Raw genomic sequence first — 22,280 nt, forward strand, 5'->3', positions numbered from 1 at the left:
TTGTTAAATGTATCACATTTACGTCTAGTCCATGAATGTTATATAACCTCATTTTAATAAGTGTAATTTCTAAGCTTTATTCATTCCTTTTATTCCATTCATGTCAGTACGATAATATTGCTTCTGACACAACCAGACACCCATACTTTATTGACTGTGAAGTTAGTGTTTGCTGACACTCCTTTTGTACATGAACAGGACGAGTATGAGTGGTGATCACGCGTGCATATGAAAGATAGCATTTTACCAGAAACACAGGGGAAGTACATGTGATATGAAGATGAATAGCATTCAGGCACTATTTCATACACTTTTCCATGATGGTTTGTATTCATGATTTTGTAAAGTGTGTTAAAGTTATCATTTGTCCACCCTAAGTGTACATGTGTTAGCAGTTACCTTAGTTCAGTAAGGACAGTCTCTTCAAGGCTTTAATCACTTATTGCAACCATGATATGCATTGCAGTCTGCCGGTTTTGCTCTGCTCATGTGATGCTTCAGAACGAATCTGATTTAGCTTGACGCGGACTGTCCCTGAGCCTGCGACCCCTCCGGCACAGCCTGAGATGAGAAGTGATGTGTATGTGGACCATGTAGGAACAAGTCGCGGTCATATATGATACGGTATATAAAGCATGCCACTATAAATGGACTTCTATGCCATACACACCAATACTTTTAAAATTGTGTCTACTTTTTTTTAGAATGTGCGTGTAAGAGATAATGTTAGAGAAATAGAGCACAGTAAGGGCATTTGAACATTTCCTCTTTTTAAGAAGCATACAAGTGCAGATAAATGGTAATGTGACAACACTCATATGTGTTCTTTGATCTGATCTGTCCACTGTGAGATTTTATATGGTCACGTGTTAGCCCCACCTATCTGTGTGCATATTTTCTTCCTTATGACAGTGGACTAATGCTCCTCTATTCAGACAGGATGCTCTGTGATGCAAGCTTCCTGATGCAGTGCTATGCTGCATTATGTCTGACTAGCCAAGCCAAGGCCAGACTAGCCTTGTCTTCCTCACTGTTCCTGTGTTGCCTTTTATGCAGAATTTTTTTATTTTGCCGTGCCCTCGTGTTCTCTCTGCAAACAGACAAGGCTCAGCGGGCAGCACAGAAAGATGGAGGCTCTGTGTCTATTTATTTGTGTAAATGGCTTCCTTTGTGGCAATGTCTGAGTCCAGTTTGTTGATACAGTCTGACAGACCGCAGGCTTTGTTTGCCCACCTTCCTCTCCTCACCTGTCTTGCTCTCCGTGTTTAAACTGCTTATGCGTATGCCATCGATGGATATCGCTCAAACTGGCCTGACCCGAGCAGTGCGTGCCAGATCTGGACTCTGAAGAGAGGAGCTTTTCATTACCCATCATATGGCTATGCCTCCCTGAGGACAGCAGCCAGGTCCGCCTCACACCACTGCAGAGATACTGTGCTGCCATCCGATTGACCTTTTTTTGGATGTTAAGAGATGCCTGGAAAAGATAATAAAGGTCATGCAGAGAGGTAGGGTGGGGCATAGATGTGGACTGTGTACAGACAGCAAATACATTTTAGCCAAAGAAAGGTATTTTCCATGATACACTGTCCTCATCCTTCCACACGCTCAGCTCTAGCTGTCCTCTGATAAATGGGTTAAGGTGCAGACTCTGTTTTTTCCCCGTAAGCAGGGTTAAAGTTCCCTTTCGTGCAGAGTTTGCTTTTTTTGGGTTGCTTAACAGACTTCCTCCCTTGACATATTAGGCTACATGAATATCCTACATATGTTTTCTTTCTTTTGGTCTTTGTTTAAGGAGACTGCTTCCCTGTTTTTAAAGGCACACTGGTTGACCCTAATGCTTGTGTTCTAGTACTTACCCCTTGTTTTTTTGTGAGAGACATTGCATGACAACCTCAAGCTATCTCATGTTGCAAATTCCTGAGTGAAGTCCAGTGATTGTCAAAATCAGCATGGGCAACCTTTGCACTTTTCTTTGATGAGCGTGAAATGCATGATGTTTCAGTTTTGGTCTGGCTGACGATTCTGTTGTGTTAGGGCAACTCGGGACTTAGTCTTATATTTGTGTCAGAGTGCAAGCTGTATATCAGCCACTCTGTCCTGTATCTCTTTGGCAGCCAATAGCTTGGTTTTTGTGTTGATCTGTCTGTGTGTGGGAGGAAGGGGGGAGGCGGTGGTGAGGTGGTGGGATAGTTGGTACATGCAGTACCACGCAGGCACAAACATTATCAAAGGAAAATAATCTCCTGGTGGTGATTTACTTATGGTCTGATTGCTGAGATTTTCACCACAGACAGATCAAAGGGATTTGCCTGTGGCTAGTTGTGGATAGTTGGTATTCTTTGCACTTCTAGATAAGGCACTAATCAATGGGGTTGGCCTTATTCTTAGTCAATAGCCCATTTACAGTGCTTGAAAGAAAAGAGGAGACCTCAGGATATTTGTGTGCTAACACAATTGCCTTATATAAGTGAGAAAAAATACTGAGTAATCTCACTTGGAGCACTCTTTGGAAGTTATTTAATGTAAATAAACTGCAGTTTACCCATATGTATCAAGACTCTCGATGATCTACCATCTTTAGGGCGGGCTTTCTGCAATAACTTTTTGGATGATTTTGTTATTGTAAAATGTGAAGGGTACCTTAAGACAAAGGTGTCCTATTCTTAGAGACTGCCCCGGTTTCCTGTGGATTAAACAGTGCCGTGCTCTCGCCCCCACACTGTTTGATTTCTTCTCCTGTGTGCTCGCTAAGTTTCACTGAGGATGCAATTTGCCTTTCCCACAAAAATCTCTTCGATCTGCAGTAACTCCAGACCAAGGATCATTGGGCCCTAATCAGGGAAGTACCGTTTGCTGACAATGCTGCACTGGCCTGTCACTCACAGGAGGCACTCCAAAAAACTCATCAGCATCTTTGCAAATGCCTGAATTGAGTTTGCTCTAGCCAAGCATTTTCCATCTTTTACCACAGCTTTGAAGGTTTTGGAGCTTTAGCAATGTACAGATAAAGCTGCACACAAACCCAGTAAGGTCTGGATGAGCCCCATGCAGCAAACTCAGGCATATGAGCTCACTGAGTATATTATTAAGTGGCAGAAAGACTTAAGAAGCCGTTAGCATCTTTTGGAAATGGTTGACAAATTATTGCCCTGAATATGTTTGCGGGGAAACCTAACAAATGCAGAGGCTCCTATATACAGGGCACAAGAAGGCCTTGGTTTTATGAGTCTGAAAAGGATGTGGATCATTGGCTTACAATTACAGACCCATGGGATACTGTGTATGGCAGGCGTCTATTTTCGTGGTCATTTTTTTCGTCACTATTTTAAATGGTTGTGTTTAGGTAGATAAATATGTAGGAAGATGATGGTCGACTGTTTCTCCAGCTGCAAGGAGGCTAAAAAGAGGAGATGTCACAAAGCCACATTGAGTCATATCATTGGGGTTTAACACATAAGCAGTAAAATCTGATCTGGACTTGGCTCACTAGCTGGCGCACAATCATAGATCATTAGGATAATAGATTTTTTTTCCACTGAAGCTTCAGCAGGGAGGGTGTCATAATAACCTAATGCATGGAAGAGAATTACAACTCTGCAATTATTGAAAAAACCTTAAATAAACTACCATAAACAAATGCTTCCTATTTTAAAACATTCGTCTGTATACAGGCAGCCATCAATTTGAGCGATCCGGTCAAGCGATCCCAGATAGCACCTGAGGGGACACCATCCCTTTATTTTGAACGCTGTCTGCTGTAACCCTCCAACATGGCAGCTCCAGTCACATGCGTCATCATGCCCCATAGCTCAAGACTGTGTCCCAGTCTTCTTTCAGTAGGCTTGTCCAACCGAGGTAACAGCGGTTGATGAGCACAAAACCAGACTTATGATTGTGATTCAGAGGTCTGGAACCGTCTGGTATCATTCGCCCTGAGGCGTGAGTATTTACTGTTACACAACTGCAAGGGGGGGAACTGCAATACAGCTGCAGTCTGCTTTTCACCTGTGACACCTGGAAGAAGGATTGCAGCTCTAGGCTTGAGAATAAGTCATAACTATGCCATAGAAATTCACCAGAGCAAACAAACCCCTGTTATCTTTCAGTCCAGAGAAATTACTCAGAGTCTCCTTATCATTAAGTTATACTTAACAGATTGAGTGGCCAGGATTAAGCAGTAAAATCCTGGCACTGGGCCATATGGACCTCATGTGACCAGTAAAAGGTCATGACATTAGCCTGTGGGTACAGGGAGTGGCTGCACTCACATTTAGTGGTCAAGCAATCTCTTTCACTTGTAAAACAATGGCTCTCCTTCACTGAGCTGCGTACTTTACAGAAGGCTAGTGAGCTGCTGTGGCGTGTACTAGAGAGTATGATTCATTTTTCTTTTATTGCCAAAGTCAGCAAACCAGCCAAAGCCTCTTAGGGGATTATCATCCTTATTAATTGGCTATAGGTTTGATCATTGATGATGTCATTTCCACTTTGTACAGTATGTGTCCAAATGCATAGGGGGTCTATTTTTCAATAGCTTGCATGTCCGACTTCTTTCGTCTCACCAGAGATCCTCAGTTAGCATCTTAGTTGAGTTTCTTCTACGTGTCATCAGATTAGTTAGTGGTAGATTTATGTCACTAGAACACAGGCTGCAGAAGGGCATTGTGGGAATGCTGATGTAGTGGGTTGTGGAGGATTAAGGTCAGCAGTTGTAAGTAGCTCAGCACTCTGGTCCTCATTCTGCAGCTCCACCTACAAATCATGTGCCATATTTTTGTATATATTTAATCTTAGTTTAATATCTTCATATTATCGATATAGGTGTTACTGTCATAGGTCTGTGCGTGTGAGCACTTTTCCATAGCTCACTGCAGGATGTACTTTTCCTGGCATATTGCAGTGGCCTGCTCAGTGCGCAGGACGCCTTGTACGTAACCGAAGAATTCAAATCCCATGCAGTCTGTAACCAGTGAACCGTCACTTTTCTCCCAGCAGTGCACAGAGAAGGGGTCTTGAGGTTAGTTGGTTCAAACTCAGCAAGCCTTGCACCCATCGCCCTGCTCTCAGCTCACTGGCTTTGTCATTCCAGCTGCGATAGTGTCTGTGAACAGAGAGCATTATTCATGTCCTCAGAAGGGGGCAAGTCCTAATTGAAATTCCGGTCTCTTCCACTGGAATGAAGAGAGGGGCCGCGACACCCACTGTATTATGCTGGCTCTGTCACCTTGAAAGGCCCATCTGGAGACTGTTCACAACCTTGCACAGCATGAAAAGAGCCATTAGGAAAAAGAAAAGCATGAAGTATAACAAAAAGGGATGAATGAAGCAGGACAAAATATTTGGGCATTACGAGAACAGCAGCATTACAGCACTGCTCACTGTGCTATGGTTTGATGTGAAGCCACCCTCTACACTGCAGTAACTAAAGGGCTGGACTGTCCGTGGTTGCTGGCTGCCAGTGTGGTGTGCATGCTAATGGCTGGCTGAATGAATCAGTGCCATTCTGATAGAGGAGAATTGAGTACAAGGAACCTCTTTCTGGTTAGTTCACTCTCACAGCAGCCTACTGTCTTGGTCTGTCTACTGTCTCTCCACAACAACTGTACATGGGGATTTTTAACCTTTATTTAATGTCACAACATATATCATGCACTGTAGCTGGAAAAGTGAAAATATTTGTTGAGACACTGATGATTTTTTCCCCGAATAATCAGTTAATCATGTAGTCTATAAAATGTCAGACATATTGATAGCTTTCTCAGAGGCCAGGGTGAACTGCCTTTTCGAAAGTCCAAAGAGATTAAATTTATACTTGTATAAAAACGAAAACACCATCACATTTGAGATTTTGAAATCGGCATGGTTAGGCATTTATTGCAAGTTAAGTGACTTAAAAAAGTGAGGGTTTTTCATCACAAATTTATTTCGATTAAATAATATTTCAGCACTTTTTGACACACACCTTACCTGTATGCTAACTGGCTCCAGTGCTTGTTTAGTGAAAGTGCAAACTGGTATTAGGAGTTTCTTTGTGTTTAAAAGCCACAGTATTAATAAAATAGTAGTCATAATGTTAAATGGGAAATGTGTCTTCTTTGCATAAGAACAACGTAAACCTCTCTTCTTGAGCGTCATCATGACTGTCAGGATCCATGTTCTGGCCTGCAGCCTCACCTAGTCAGAGGTGCTGTTCTGTTTTGATTATTGATTCATCAACTCTGGACTGTTTCTGTCAGCATCAATGGCTTATGTTCAAATCCCATGTTCTTTTTTTTTTTTTTTTTTTTTTTACATTAATATTGGATTGGGTTACAACACTTATTTGTGAATCAATCACAAAGTTTTGGTGTAAAGTCTTATCTAAGTTTCAAACTAGTGATTTACTCAATGGGCTCAAACATGCCTTAGCTGGTAAAGTCTATACAGGTTGCTAGGAGACATCAATCAAGTCAATAAAGTTAACTGCCAATTCTTTGTAAATGCACTTATTACTTTTTCCCCCCGATGTAATAGTCAATGTATTGATTGTTTCAGATTTTGTAGTATTCATGCCATTTAGAGGGCGTCGGCAATACACAATTGTGCTAACCAAACTGATGTTTTATATCATAGCCAAATATCTTTGGCATTACATTTTGGAATTTGTATGTCGTTTGTTTTGTGAAATTTTAAAATATTCCTGGTTTATATGATCAAGTCAGATATGCCAAACATTTTCCATTTTCCATATGCACGCAACAGTTCCACCAGACAGTTACTGGATGTAAAAAGTAATATACTATTATTTATTATTTTTATAATACTGAACTAGAAAAAAAACCAATCTCAAGCTAAGAACTTTTTTATATGGTGCAATCAGTTTTAATACAGGGATGCTTAAGTCTTATTATAACTAGGCTTAGTTTGAACTTGCAAAAAGCCAGTGTCATATCAAAAAGAAATCTTGAAAATTGGGTAATTGCCTTGTTGCTGTAGATGCCCATTTTGTGTCTTTCACTGTCGCCGAAAACCTAATAACACTGGAGCCCTCTCTTTCTTTTTCCCCTCTTTGTTTTCTCTGCCAGGGATCGAGCTGTGTCTGCCAGGATGGCGCTTTTCCATGACCATGGTGGCCAGTTTTGTGGTTTTGGGCGGTCAGCTGCTGATGCCAGCGGTGGCATACCTCTGTCGTGACTGGCAGGTACTCCAAGTTGTCATCATCTGCCCCTTGCTGCTGATGCTGTCCTACATCTGGTAAGGAAAATACCTGAGCATCTGCTGCACTTTGGCTCCAACACATCTTTTGTTATTCTGTTTAAGTTGTACATGAGACTGAAATATGTGTTGCCATTAACAGTCAAATTCAGTGTTAGATTCCAAGCAACTCTTTTAATAGTGTAAATTAAACCTTATCAAGTCAAAGATGATTTAGCAGATTTAAATGGTTCAAACAAAGAAGGAGAAAGTGTTCCCTTCAAGGACAATTCTTTACCAGTGAATTCCCAGCTGAATTAAATGTAATGTCTTTTCGTTAACTCATTTGTAATGACCTCTGCAGTGACTGCAGTATCTCTTGCTGAAGCTCGGGCAATAAATACCTTTGCAATCACCTCCTTTTATTCTGCTGTGATGTACAGGGCTACACAACACTGCTGATATGTACAAAGCCAGTAGAAGAAAATCGAAGCATATATATATATATATATATATATATATATATATATATATCACAGAGTATCAAAGGCCTTGGCTTTCTTCAATGGTGTGTCTGAAGAATCAATGCTGGTGATATGATGCACTTCAATCAGTTTAGAACGCAGAGAGCAGAACCCATAGACGAGGTTTCCACAATAATAAAGGCAGGAGTCAGTAATCTTAGGCATACAGCAGGGTAGTCACTGTTATCCTGATGAATGAGTGAAAACAAGCAATAGCTCAGCAGCCAGGTGGCTACACTGTAGAGTTGTCAAATTTGATGTGATCATGGCCTCACTGACTGAAAAAGACTCAAGGACATGAAGCGGGTTGTTAACTGATATTTCTTGCTGATATTAAAGGACGTTGGATAGTGAACTTAACCTGCAAAGTGTAGGGCAAGCTTTTATTGGCAAACCAGCCAACACTGTAGCCTCTTTCTACACATGTAATAGAGCCACTAACATGCATAAATGTAGACAAAAAGTTCAACAATGCAGGTTATGTAAGTTTAATGATTTGGGAAAATACACATCCGTCAGTGCAAGATCATTAATCCTGCTCTCTTACTCTTGTGGACATATGTTCCATAGAAATGCAACCAACTGAGGTAAATCATCTTCAAATCAACATACATCTGCAAGAAGAAACCTCATCGCTCACAGGAACATGTGCACTGCTGCCACATAACTCATTTCAACTACCAGATAATCAAGCATAACAAATCAAAGCAGGGACGGTTGCAACAATAGCTGGCAGCTGTGTGTGTATTACACTGTAAAGAAATCTGGTTATTTTTGCAACCTGTATATGGTATGCGAGTGTTTGCGCTTGAAGGTGGATTTCCTGTTCAGGATAATAGTTTAGCATTACAGTTTTCTTTTCTGTATTTAATTTGAAATGTGTTAAAATGGCACAGTGGCTAACAAAAAACAAGATTTGACACCTACTAACCCTGATTTATAGAGATTTCTGTCAGCCTTTTGGAAGCTGGATTCATTTCATTTTATTAACAAGGACATCCCCCGTCTTTCTGACAGGATCTTTCCTGAGTCACTGCGTTGGCTGCTGGCAACTCAGCAGTACTGCCGCTCCAAATGGATCATGGGACACATAGCAAAGAAAAATCGAGTGAACATGGAGCTCGACACCGATAACATCCTCACAGGTAATAAATACATTGGCATTTTGAAAAAGTTTGCATCAAAAGACTGCTCTTTATATTTTGATGTTGTGATTACAGTATGTCATATCAATAGCTTTTAGTATCATTGTGTCTTTTATATATTTTCTGAAGTGTCATCTTCCAACCTTTTTTTTTCTCTTTTTAAAGAGCAGTTGGTGTGTGGTAGTATCCCCAGCTGTGCTTTTCTAAATAAGACAGATTGACAAGGTTATATCCCTGCTCCCTGTTGCGTTACCATAGTAACAGACCACTTCATAGGTAGTAGTCAGCGTTCAACATTACATTAAGACACTCTAGAATGTTCATTTATTTCATTATAGCCTGGGTTGATGGAAGCAATGGTGTACAGATGGCAGATGGACGCTGGTCATGCACTTTGACCCCGAGTTAACTGTGTTTGTACACTCCAGAGGCAAAGAGCTGAGCGACCTATGTTGTTTGTTGAATGTCCAACAGATTACATTTGTATTAACCTTTAACGGCAATGTTTGATGTGGTATACTTTTCCATTTTTGTCCTACTGTTGCTCACAGTACTGTATTTATCCATCCATTTAGAAAAAATGTGCCACTGCTGGGAATATGTTCAAAGAGGAACCACTCAGTGCGAAATTGACTGCACTTTTCTTTTTTAACTCTGAGACTGTGTGCTGATGCAGCATTGATACAAGTATGTTGCCATTGATATTACATTATCCACTGTTGTTTTTATAGTATCCTGCTATCCCTATCCCTTAAAGTAATATTTCCCACTTTTAACTGCTATATAGTTATAGCACTAAATACAATGTTGAGCACTGAATATATTAACTGCCGCAATAGTGGAGCAGTTGAGCAACTATTTCAAGCATTCAGACACGTCGGCTGCAGATGCATGTGTAACTATACTGATTACATCATCTTTGGAAAGTGAGCAGAAGGATTTGCGTCTAGATCTTAGTATGGATGGTCTTACTCAGAGTTTTGTAGCCTGGCCAGGGGATCAGTGGAAAGTCTGAGTGGTAAAGCCCGAGATAACCTTGAAGCGTTGGTGTGGAATGCTGTCGCATGCCTGAGTCGACATAGGCGTACAGCACTGCACAGCAGAGGCGTGTTTCCCTGGCAACCTGCGAGTCTGATATGAAAACATCCACTGTTACACTGCCATGTCACAGATCACCTGCGGGTTAGGGGTGTTGCCCTCTCACAAACTGTTCCTGTTCAGCTGAGCATTGTCATACCTGTCTCACAAAGCAGCGGGAGAATAGTCGCGTGGGTTGAAACGTGCTCATTAAAAATACATGTGGAAGTTTCTGTGGTTGCAATGAATCGGGGGCGCCCTTGTTTGACCCTTTAGAGAAACCAGACTGCTGATGAACCTTTTCTTTGACCTGAAAACTCACTTTGACATGATGATAATAATTAAAGCCTGATGGATATAGTAACAGGCAGATAATATTGGCTCAGATATATTGGAATTAGTGTTGGCCCAAATGCAAACAGATATCAGAGTACATTGATACTTTATACTTCATGTTCTAAATACATGTGTAAGATATGTGTTGTGGGAAAAAAACCTTGTTTTGGTTTACAGAAATAATTATATGGATTGTCCAAGAAAAACTAAGCTTAAATGTAGGCAGACTGTTGCACTTAAGACTATTTAAAACGACCATCTTTTGCAATAACTTAAAATAACATTTATGCCCAAAAGTCAGATATTGTATAAGGCTCTAAGAACAACTTGTTTGCTTGTTTCCAGAACTGCAGAGAGCTCTTCAAAAGAAACCCAAGAAGACGTGCATCGTGAAAATGGTCGGGACGAGAAACCTGTGGAAGAATATTGTTGTGCTCTGCGTCAACTCGTAAGTGTTTGTCTTTCATTGTGGTACTTAGAAACGGTTTGAACATGTATTTGTCAAGGTGCTTATGTGTGTTGGAGGATCTGAAATCAGAGAGAGATACAGCGAGAGAGAGTGTGAGAGAAAGAAAGAGGAATGCATGTGTGTGCTTGTATATCTGTGTAGGGCGAGGCAATGCCAGTCAGACATTTTGTGCAGTCGGATAGGCACTGGATTAACCTGGAGGCTCGATACGGCATTGATCAGTAGTCCTCAATGCTTTTGCCCTTTCCATATTTGTGCTGCTCTCTCTTCTCATCTCCGGTGGGATCCCTCCTCTCCTCTCCTCTCCTCTCTTCTCCATCTGAGACCTCATCTCTAGCTGGGCTGACCCAGCTTTAGCTCTGCTTCAGAGCACGATATCCCGAACTCCCCAAGTCAGCATAAATTTTAAATGAGCTGTGTCCTTATGAAACATTAGACAACAGGAGAGAGGGTGTGTGGTGGTGCTTGTGTGTCAGTAAGTCCGTGTTTACATGTGGGCAGTTTCGTTGAGATAAATTGAGATGAAAGAAAATGTGATAAACCTTGAATTATCCCTCTTCCTCTTCCGTCTCCTCCCAACCTCTTCATCTTTTAGATTTACTTGGATCTATTTTCCCTGTATCTATCCCCTCTTTTCCCTTCTTTTCATCATTCATTTATTTCTGTCCTACTGTAAACTGTCGCTCCTAGTATCCCCTAACTAAGCCCTGTGTATGTTGCTTCCCCAGGCTAACAGGCTATGGGATCCACCACTGCTTTGCTCGCAGCATGATGGACCCCGAGGCTCAGGAGACGACCATGTTCCATAACTTCTATGCAGATTATTACACCATGGCGGGCATTGCGGTGGCGTCCTGCATGGCGCTTTGCCCGGCGGTGGGCCTGATGGGCCGGAGGGGTGGCCTTCTCATGTTTATGATCGTCACTGCCCTGGCATCGCTGCTGCAGCTGGGCCTGCTCAATTGTGAGTATGAGGAATGATGAACACATTTCAATCTATAATGATACCACAATAATGATGTTTGTTGACTTTAAGTATCTGAAGCGTCTTTGACATGAACTCATTTGCAGGCTTTAAATAATATGACATACATTTTTAGGGTTCTTGGTTACATTAGCCTTTGAGGAAGAGTAAAACTATAAGGCTGGTTCTAGTCTTTATTATTCTTATTGCCAACAAATCCCACAAAGAGAGCAAAACAAACAATGAACTGATCCTACTATCAAATACTGTCTGTGTACCCAAAGCCACATATATCTCAGTCCGCTGTGCCATAGAGCTCCATTGTTGTCTAAAAACTATAAAAGAAATATCAATGAGCCACAGTTTTTCATTTGTTTGCACCTTCCTTCGTGGGCTCTGATGTTTTGGGTCCACATATGAGTCCTGCTGCTTGAAATGCTCACTAGGGCCCCAAATGTTTGTTCATTCATGGCAGAAAAAAATCCCCAACATTAAAGGGATTCTTAAAACTTTTTTGTTAAATGAAACAATAATGTGACACATTTTTATAAATGTATATATCATATATCTAGGGAAGTTGGAAAGTATTGAAAATACTTGAATTGTCTAAAAAATGTAATTAAAACATAAATTTGAAAAATGAATAGCTACATTTTTTTGGTATAAAGTTTTGAATAAGCTTATGTCAGAGCCTCCATCATAGCGGATATAATTCATTAGTATTGGTAATTGACTTTCATTGCAATCATTTTATGATGATATTATCATATTGCATCACATCCAGCAAAATGTAAATTAAAAAAAAAGTAAATTAAAAATGAATGGAATAAGTTATTGCAAATGTATTCCACATATGTAAACACGTTTGTCCAGTGGAAAACCATTCGTTGCATTAAATAACAATATGACACTCTTTTATATCACATTTTCTGTTTACCAATGTATGTTGAGTGGGTAAAAATATTCATTTTAATTTCATAATTTTGTTGTCAACTGTCTTGCTTTTGTCTCCTATACACATGCTGTAAATACTGACTGTCAGTGTGGTGGGTGCCCTATACAAGAGCTTGGTTTTCTGTAGTTGGCTCTAATGGAGTAGTCAAACATGATTACAAACAATTTTGTCAATGTGTATCCAAAAATTGCTCCAGGTGATCAAAACCATGCACAAGTCCGTTTATTCAGTTACAAATGAGTGAGCCTTAATGTTTAACCCGAGTCAACACATCAAGGTTATGCTCTTGTGTCATGTTCTCCTTTGAACTGTTTGTGTTGTAACATTGCAAGTGGACAAGCTTTGCTCAACATGTTTGAATGTTTCTGTTTTTAATGTTTGACCCACATTTTATGATTGCTCTGCTTTGTGCCTCTCGCTGATACATATCTGTTAATCTCTCTCATTCTCCTCTAGTGCTGGGCAAGTACAGTGGCCATCTGAATATAGGTAGGAGAATCTCTTCATTTATATTCTTCTACAATTTTTTTCAGCTTTGCATTCTTTCAAAGTGTGGATTCAATCCCCTCATCACTTAGGTTGCTGCATTATCGTGATGAGGTTTTAGAGAATGTGCTGCATACAAGCCCTGCAGAGACACGTAATGAAGTCCAAGATGTAATTATGGCTAGCTTTTCACTTATTTATCCCCTTTGTGTTGAAGAGGGTGAGCCTCTCTGTAATAGAGCTGTGTATCTCACATCAAGCCTTCCTTCACTGTTACCCTCTGTTAATCAATCTCTTTATTCTCTCCTCACTAAACCCCTTTGTGGTATGCAAGAGCTGATCACAAAGCAGTCTCCACTGATCCTCTTTATGCCATCTTCAACATGTCTCAAACCATCTTTCGTCTAAATGCGGTCTTTGTATGCAAGCCAATTCCTCAATAACTCATCAAAATAAACCTAAGCATTGGGGAAGCCGTAACATTTTATTGACACCTTTTCTCTAGGTTTTCTAAATGCACTGTTTGAAAATCTTTGTAATGATACATTCTAAAATGCTGTGGTCAGTTTTAGTAAATCAGGTGTTTGAATGTTCTCTTTAACTGATGTCATACAGTTTGTTGTAGGAAGCAAAGAAATAATTAAAAAAACATACAATTCTTAATGAATGGTTTAACTTAAGAAGCTTTCTTTTTACTTCTCAACATAATACATATACCTACCAAATTACATCTAAGTGAAACACACCAAAGGGGCTACACAGTAGGGTACTAATGAAATGTTTGGTAGTGGTTAAATGTCACAACTAGGTTGCTAATAAAAATAAATGATAATTATAATCGCCTTTCTTTGCTTGCAAATATCCTCAATTTTCACAATTCGACATAATGTTGAAATACTTCAGTATCGTCTTTTAAACACAGACTAATTTACTTTAATATTGGAAAATACTTTATGTTGTCTTTTTTTCAAATGTAAAAGCACCTTATTTACTTACACCTTTAACAGATTACACAGGGTACTGGGTATAAATTGCCATACGCGTGTGTTTCCTGCTTTGTCTGCAGAGAACTCAAGTACGCTGAATAAGAACTTCTCCATCGCCTTCTCCATCATCGGCATGTTCTCCTCCCACGCAGTCAGCAACCTGAGCATCTTCTTCTGTGCTGAGATCACACCCACTGTGATCAGGTAGGCCCACTGAAACACAGGGACTTGTACTATTTAGAGGTGGATGACGAAATGTGGAAAATATGCTTTTACTCTTGAGGAGTAAAACAACTGTATTTTTTTAATGTATAGGATATTGTTTGTCATTAAACAGGTAGGTGATTATTCCACAGTGGGTTCATGTTTGCTCTTATTTGTGCATTGTTAATCCATCGGGTTGACAAGTGTAGTAGAAATTTTAAGTGTACGTTCTACGCCTATTTTAATATCCTGATTAGTTTATAATTCAGTTCACACAGTGGCTGGTGTCCATAACATCACATGTTCCTGCAGATGGATTAGCTGCTCCACCTCCTGTTAAAGGAGGATATGAAATCATCGAACACACTCTCACGGTTCAGGCTCAAATGTAATCCACATCTTGTACAAATTAGCCATCCCCTTTGAGGATATATGACACAGCACTGGATGTTCATTATCTGGGGTTATGTAAGGGGTGTTTTGCTGACGGTGCTCCACAGGCGACCTCTGGTGGTGAAGTTAGGCAGTTTCAGAAGAGGAAAGGCACTGCATGTGGAAGAGGGCGTTTGGTGGTACTGCAGCTCTCTCTGCTGCTGTTTACTAAAATGGCATTGATGTGTCAACAGAAGAAGGAAGGAAAAAAAGATCCTCACTTTTATGTAAATGTATTAGGTTACAGTTCCGTAGATAATGATTTACTTTAATTGTCGTCAACGTTCTTCCCATTTAGGTGGCTTATACAATGTTTCTGAGGTTTTTAGATATGTGTGATCATAAATCCTACCATGTGATAACATTTTTCCATCTCATCACAGGGGTGGTGGGCTGGGCCTGGTCCTAGCCAGCGCTGGCTTCGGCATGCTGACTGCACCCATCATGGAGCTCCACAATCAGAAGGGCTATTTCCTCCATCACATTATCTTTGCCTGCTGCACCCTCATCTGCATCATTTGCATACTCCTGCTGCCAGAGACGCGCTATCAGCCCCTCCCCGAGACCCTTGCTGATGGCGAGAGCTACACCCGTCAGCCTCTCCTTCCACCGAGGAAACCTGGAGAACAACGCCACTTGCTGCCTCAGTCTGAGAGCAGCAGGGACTACACCAGGGTGCATGACACGCCGCTCCATCAAGCAGCCGCCACCGCGGTGTCCACCATGGACTCCACCGCCTCGTCGGCTGTTGATTTGACTGCTCCGTCTGTCGGGGATGTGTCCGCTCCCATGTTCATGGAGGTGCGCCCTGGCAAGCCTCAGCCAAAAGACCCCAACGGCCACTCAGTTTCATCTCTGTCCACAACCCCCATCACAGCCCTGGGTAAAGGTGGCGCCATACATGTCAGTAAGGAGCACCTGCTGTCTTCCACTCCTCTACACAAACTCCCATGCATCACTGACCCACTTTTGGGTGCCGATGAACGTCCAGCAATAGTCCTGGATTCTGCTGATCCACTTGCGGATTCTGCCGTTCCTGAGATGAATGACGTTGGTCCTTCCACTATTGAAGAGTCAGCCGCTTCCCCTTCCCCCTCATTAGACCGCTCCACTCCCCCATCCCTCAAACTGTGCCTGCCTCCTTATTGATCTGCACCACACCCATCATCGAACCCCCGCCTAGCTCCACGTTAGAATCCCCCAACCTGGAAGGAAACGATATCGACGATATTGCCCTGAAATTCGACCCGCCTTTGCCAGAGGTCACAAATACCACTTTAGCAGACTCCCCTACTCCATCTGTGCATGACAGCCTCCCTCCATCCCCAAGCCCCTCTCCTGTTCCCATGACTGATGACAACATTTCCACTGATCCACCACCCTCCATTAGCGTACACTCGGACAGCCCCACCCAGTTAGAAATAGTAGACGAATCTACACCTACTCCTCCCACTAGAGACTCCCCCATACCTCCTGTCATAGAGCCTCAACCGCCACAAATGGACCCTTCCTCGCCCTGTGTTAACGATATAGCTCCTCCTTCCCCTATTCCCCCCAGCCCAGTCACTGTTCCCCCTTCACCCACTCCTCCTCCACCCGTTGACTCAGGCCATGCGTCCTCAGAGGCCTCTTCCACTCCCCCCGACATAGATACTGTCAACATACCTGCACTTAATCCTACCACTCTCCCAGTCACAGACATTGTGCCCACCTCCACTCCAGAATCTACCACTCTGACTGTTGAGCCCACACAGGAATCAGCTGCTTCCCTTGCCATAGATTCAGCACCAACTTCCACCACGGATTCAGGCTCTACAGAAGCAACTCCCTCCTCGCTAATGGACTGCACTGTCTCCTCCCCCATAGACTCTGGTGTCCTCTCAATCAGGGACAGTGCCATCACAGAAAACAACACTGTCAATGGCGTGGCATCGTTATGATCCAGAGTTGCAGCTAGGAGAAGAAGCTTTATGGTTGCATGAGGAAGCAGCCCATTTATGCCACATAAATAACCAAGAAGGGGGCAAGGAAGGGGGCACAAACTGTCCTACTTCGACTGAGGGCACTTACTGAAGATTGTCCCCACCTGGAGTTGAGTAGACATGTCTTACAGAGATACCATATGTTTCTCAATGTCCCCCCCCCCACTCTTCCTGTATTTAGCCAATAAATGAGACCACGCAAGTGAGAGAGTGCCAGAGGCTGTTTTGTGACAATGTGGCAGTATCCTCCACTCTTTTTTGAATGTCACTGGAAATCACCAGCCTTCAAACTACTTTAATGTAAATTAATGGAAAATCACTGTCAGTCATTTTCAAGAGTCTTACAACCACAACCACAATCACTAAGAGGACTGGTTAGACATACAATGATGCTAAAAACAAACAAACAAAACAAAAAAAAAATCACTGGTACTTTTGCTGAAATGAAATGTCCGTCTAACATATTTGTATAAAAATATTGCCTTACTTGTATGGACAAAAAAATCTGAATGTTTTTTTTGCAGTTACAGAGGTAAAATTGAAATTGGAGGGATTTTTACGAATAAAACGCCAAAAACTACTCTGACCAAAATTAAATGTAGACATAGTGCCAAAAGATTAGTATAAATACAGTATTTGCCTGCTTGGGGTAATACTTTTAAGTGCAGTCCCCTGCCATAGACTGTATGTGGATTAAATGAATCAGATGAACCCTTTCTCAAAGTTCTGAAAATATAAAAGAAGATCATTGTTTATCAAATTAATAAAAGACTGAAAGCTATATCATTATTTGATAAATTAGAATTTAGAGATGAGATTGAGATTGAGAAACAGCTTTCATCAACCTGTGGTTCATTGTATGAACAGCGATATTAGAGAAAAGAGTGACCCATATTTTGTCGGCCTGAAGAAACTTTTATTTTTCCAATCGTGATGGAATTTAGGGGATGCAAATGCTTTTATTTGTATATGTGATATTGTAAGTAAATGCATAATTAGTTGTTGAGCTTGATTCAGTTTTTATTTTAATTCAAAGTATTATTTTGAATAATCTCCCAAGGCGTGCCCTTATTGTACAAAGCTATACTACATTCTTACAGTATTTGTGGTGCATCATTGTAGTGCCACCTTATTCTTTGCAGTTTGGATAAAGCATGAAAATAATTAACGTGTCAGCAAAACAAACCTTAAAAGCAAACCTTAAAAAGACACAAAAGCTATTTTTGAAATAAAACTGACAGATGACAAAATGTTTGACGTGATTGCCGACTGTCATAGCAACGCTAACTATCAGTGTGATTTCCAAATCATGATCAGGCATTTACATAGTTAATGTATGTCAATGTGTTCATATATTCACATGCACAACTAAGTTTACTTTTTTTTTTAAATGCAAAATTATTCAATGCAGGTCAAATCTTTATTTATAGGTAGATAAACCTAATAATATTAACATGGCAAACTCTGTCCCGCTGTGGATAGCATTATACTTGACTTGTGTGTAACTTGACAGTTCTAGCTACACACTTCATGCTTTTGAGGTTTTAAAATTTGTCAGAGTATGATTATGGATAGATCACTGTTTACAATAACAATAATAATAATAATAATAATAATTACACTTTACTGCAAAACTTTAGAGCCAACTGAATGATGTCTAGTCATTTCAAATGTGATAAAACACTCAAGAACATTTATCCAGGGAGTTTTCGTGATCTATTAAGGTGTCATTCAGGAGTACATGACTTGTGTTATTTACATAATCTTGTGGTACACTTATGAAGAACCCTAGAGGTACTTTACCCACCAATATCCTCTTTTGCTTTCATCTAAGTCAAATCTAAGTCTTTTTTATTTTATTTTCCACAAATGCAGCTTGAAGCAACAAATGGAAGCTAATTTTTTCAATTGATCTTTTAATAGATCATCAAGTCAACAAACTTCCATTTAGTGAAAGATTCACATGAACTTTTAAAACCTAACATACCATGCTGCTAAGCCTCAAAGCACAATGCCCTGAAATCATGTGATGTCAAATTTGGTGGAGCTCTGCTTCTTGTCAGTTAAAAAAAAAAAAAAAAAAAAGGGAAATGGAGTGGCATTTTGAATACAGAAATACAAATAACAAATTCACCTTTGCAATAGACCCACGTGTAATCTACTCTGTGAAAGAGGGTGTTGACCCTTGTTTTCATCATGAATTCTTGACGTCTGCAGTAAAGTGTGGGTTGACTGCAGTGGTCATTACATTACTCCAAGTCCTCGTTGTCTGTGAGTGTTCGTCTCTGTGTCTCAGTGTGTGTATTGCAGAAATGAATCTGTGTATTGCCAATACCCCATGCAACACCAGTGTAAAGACATTGACACAGCACAGACCAGTGTCTTCGCTAAGATCAGTTGCTTCCATTTTCACAACTCCCATGCAGCTATTTCACGGTGCTGATGGAAGAATTTTCTTGGAGTAAAATTAAGGTAAAAATCAGTAAAAGCAATCGAAAGCAACGTTGGCACCAGCGATATGGTGGACTAGGAGACAGTAATCGCCCCGCTGGAAAAGCAAAAAAAGAAGAATGGGTTATGCCTTTGTAAATAGTTAATGTGTGGAAACGCCCAGTGTCGCTAAGATGAAGGATCATAGATCATAACATGGACTGATGAATCATTTTAGGTGAAAGACATGAAGTCCCCAGTGTACACAGTTCAGGTTTTGCTTCTCTCAACCGTGCGACTCAGAATCTCCTGATGGGAATTTTGAATGAATGTAAAAACCATGGATTGTAACATTTATAATTTCTGATTGTTTGGTTTCATTTTGTTTTTTGTTTTAACAGACATAAATGCACTTGTATATAAGCCATACCTGTTGTTAAAATAAACCACTATTTATTGATCAACTATGGATCATGATGGTCAGTGCTTTATTTTATATAATAATATTTCATGGATTTTATTCCCCTGCAGGGAACGTTTCCTAGAGGTTATCCAAAGAACCTGCAGGGAACGTTCCCTAGAGGTTATCTGAAGAACCTTCAGGGAAAGTTCCCTGGAGGTCATCTAAAAAACGTTCAGGCAATGTTCCCCAGAGGTTATCTAAAGAACCTTCAGGGAACGTTAAGGCAATGTTCCCCAGAGGTTATCTAAAGAACATTCAGGGAACGTTCCCCAGAGGTTATCTAAAGAACATTCAGGGAACGTTCCCTAAAGGTTATCTATAGAACCTTCAATGACTGTTCTTTAGGGAATGAGCCCCTAAATGTTCTTTATAGAACCTTAATAAAACCTTGTAAAGTATGTTGAGAAAATGTATACTATAGCTAGTTAAAAAAAGTCATATATATATACTATGTTAAACAAGTTATGAAAAGTTAAAGTATGGTATTATCTAAAGAACCTCCAGTCCTTAGGCGAGATCCTGGAAAGAAAAAGCTCATTGTATAGAATGTTGGATTATGATTAGTTTTTTGTGTTTAAAAAGTAATGAATAAATCATTTAAAAGTCTTAATAGTCTTAACAGTAAATAAAATAAAAAGTTGTACAAAGTCATTGTAGAGTAAAGTCATAGTATAGTATGCTTTTAAAAGTTGTACTATAGTATGTTGAAAAAAATCATAAAAAAGTAGTTATATTGTATGTTGAAAAAAGTCATAGTACAGTATGTCCTAAAAAAGACATAATAATTATTTGTTTGGTATGTCAAAAAAAGGTCATATTATGGTATGTTGAAAAATGCTAGTTCAGTTCCTGCAGCTGCCAGTCCTTGGACAAGACCCTGGAAATAAGAATGTATACATTTATGTTTGCATAGAACAGGGGTCTTCAACGTTTTTCAGGCCAAGGACCCCCAAACTGATAGAGAGATGGAGCAGGGACCCCCTACTATATATATTGTATAAAATTGTGTTTTATATTAAACTGGGCAGAGCGCCATGTATAAACATACCTTGTTATTGTGCATTCAATACTAAGTTATTCAAATAATACACAGGTTCATATATTCATGTTTTTATTTTAAACATGTGGAGGTACAGTGAGTAGGGTGGCTGTGCCACTGCCATTTATAAACACACCTTGTCAACTGATACCAATGCTAATATCAACATTGTTTGTCAATTGCATGATAATCATGCATACAAGCTATTTAAATTGACGTTTTTATTTTCAACATAAATGTGGAAACGAAAATGAGTGATGGCCTATTAGTGCCACTGCCATGCATAAACATACCTGTTATCTTGCATACCATACTGAACTATTAAAATAATGGACAGATTCATGTTTTTTTAAACATACATGTAGGGGGACAGTTTTTTTATATCTTGCAAAAATGATTGCACAAGGATTCGTGGGTGAAGTAAATGTCGTATTTTTTTTTTTACATTTACATTTTCTTTTCAAATAATATTGCAGCGCGCGTCCTTGTGTCTGGGATCTTAGTCAGCTGGGGACTGAATAGACTCTCGGTCAATCAAAGGGAACCTGACAGAGCCAGCATGTGACATGCGGCCTAGTGATTGGCTCAGCAGCGATAGGGGCGGGGCCTCCTCTTTGAGGGACAGGTCCAGGCTAGTCTCACTGTGAGTGAACCGGTGCCCAGCTGGAGAGAGCTGCTGTGTCTGAATGTGTGCATTTCTGACTGAAAGATAACATCTTCTGCCTCCATTTATCCATTCGCTACAATATGTTGGATTCATGTTAATGTGTATTTAAAGAATTTAAATTTGTGGAAAAAAATATGGGGAAAAAATATGGAACATTGTCTAATCAACCAAACATTTCACGACCCCCTGCAGTACCCCCTGTTGAAGACCTCTGGCATAGAATGTTGGATGATGATTTAGTTTTCATGTTTAAAAAAGTCATAGATTAGTCAAAGTCTAGTATGTCGGAAAAAGGTAATAAAAAGTCATACTTTAGAAAGTCGAAAAAAGTTTTTTGAAAGTCATATAAAAGTAAAAGTATTGTATGTAGAACAAAACCCATAAAAGGTTTTAGTACAGTATGTCGTAAAAAGCCATTAAAAAGCCATAGATTAATATGTTTTTAAAAAGTCATAAAAAAGTGAAGGTATTGTAAGTCAAAGGGCTAGAAAAGTATAGAAACAAAACCTAATGTGGTCCATTCGCTGTTTTCAGACCTGATCATCCGCCTGGACTAAAAGAGTCAGGGTAACGCTATGCTGTCATTCAATAGATCCACAAAAAAACCACAAAGAAACAATGGCTACGTTCACACTACAAGCCTAAGTGCTCAAATATAATTTATTGTTCAGATCTGATTTGGGCTTTTGCTGTTCACATAATTTTTGAAACATGGCTAATATCAGATATCAGTGTAAACTGGTCACAGTCCTGAACTGAACTGCATGTGCAAAATAAGAATAACAAAGACGTGACAGCCAGCAAGCTTTTATATGGATGTAAAAATGGAGGCACTGAAGCCAGTATTTACAGTTTCATTTATAAGTTGATGTTCAGTGGAAGCCAGCAATTTGTTGAGAAAGAGAGCAACATTATGTATTATGGATTTCTGTGGAGCAATGGCTG

At 40.1% G+C, this 22,280-nt stretch overlaps 1 protein-coding gene across 1 annotated transcript in view; it reads left to right on the forward strand.

Annotated features, from left to right (window-relative positions):
- LOC129089013 (solute carrier family 22 member 23-like) overlaps positions 1-14,326 on the forward strand; it is a 28,162-nt gene extending 13,836 nt beyond the window's left edge. The window contains exons 4-9 of the mRNA XM_054596326.1: positions 7,068-7,236; positions 8,718-8,845; positions 10,604-10,706; positions 11,456-11,691; positions 13,103-13,135; positions 14,199-14,326. Coding sequence (XP_054452301.1) covers positions 7,068-7,236; positions 8,718-8,845; positions 10,604-10,706; positions 11,456-11,691; positions 13,103-13,135; positions 14,199-14,326 — 797 coding nt within the window. The remainder of the gene's footprint in view (positions 1-7,067; positions 7,237-8,717; positions 8,846-10,603; positions 10,707-11,455; positions 11,692-13,102; positions 13,136-14,198) is intronic.
- Positions 14,327-22,280: the final 7,954 nt, after the last annotated feature.

Source organism: Anoplopoma fimbria, chromosome 3 (genome assembly GCF_027596085.1).
Source record: "Anoplopoma fimbria isolate UVic2021 breed Golden Eagle Sablefish chromosome 3, Afim_UVic_2022, whole genome shotgun sequence".
Lineage (NCBI taxonomy): Eukaryota > Metazoa > Chordata > Actinopteri > Perciformes > Anoplopomatidae > Anoplopoma > Anoplopoma fimbria.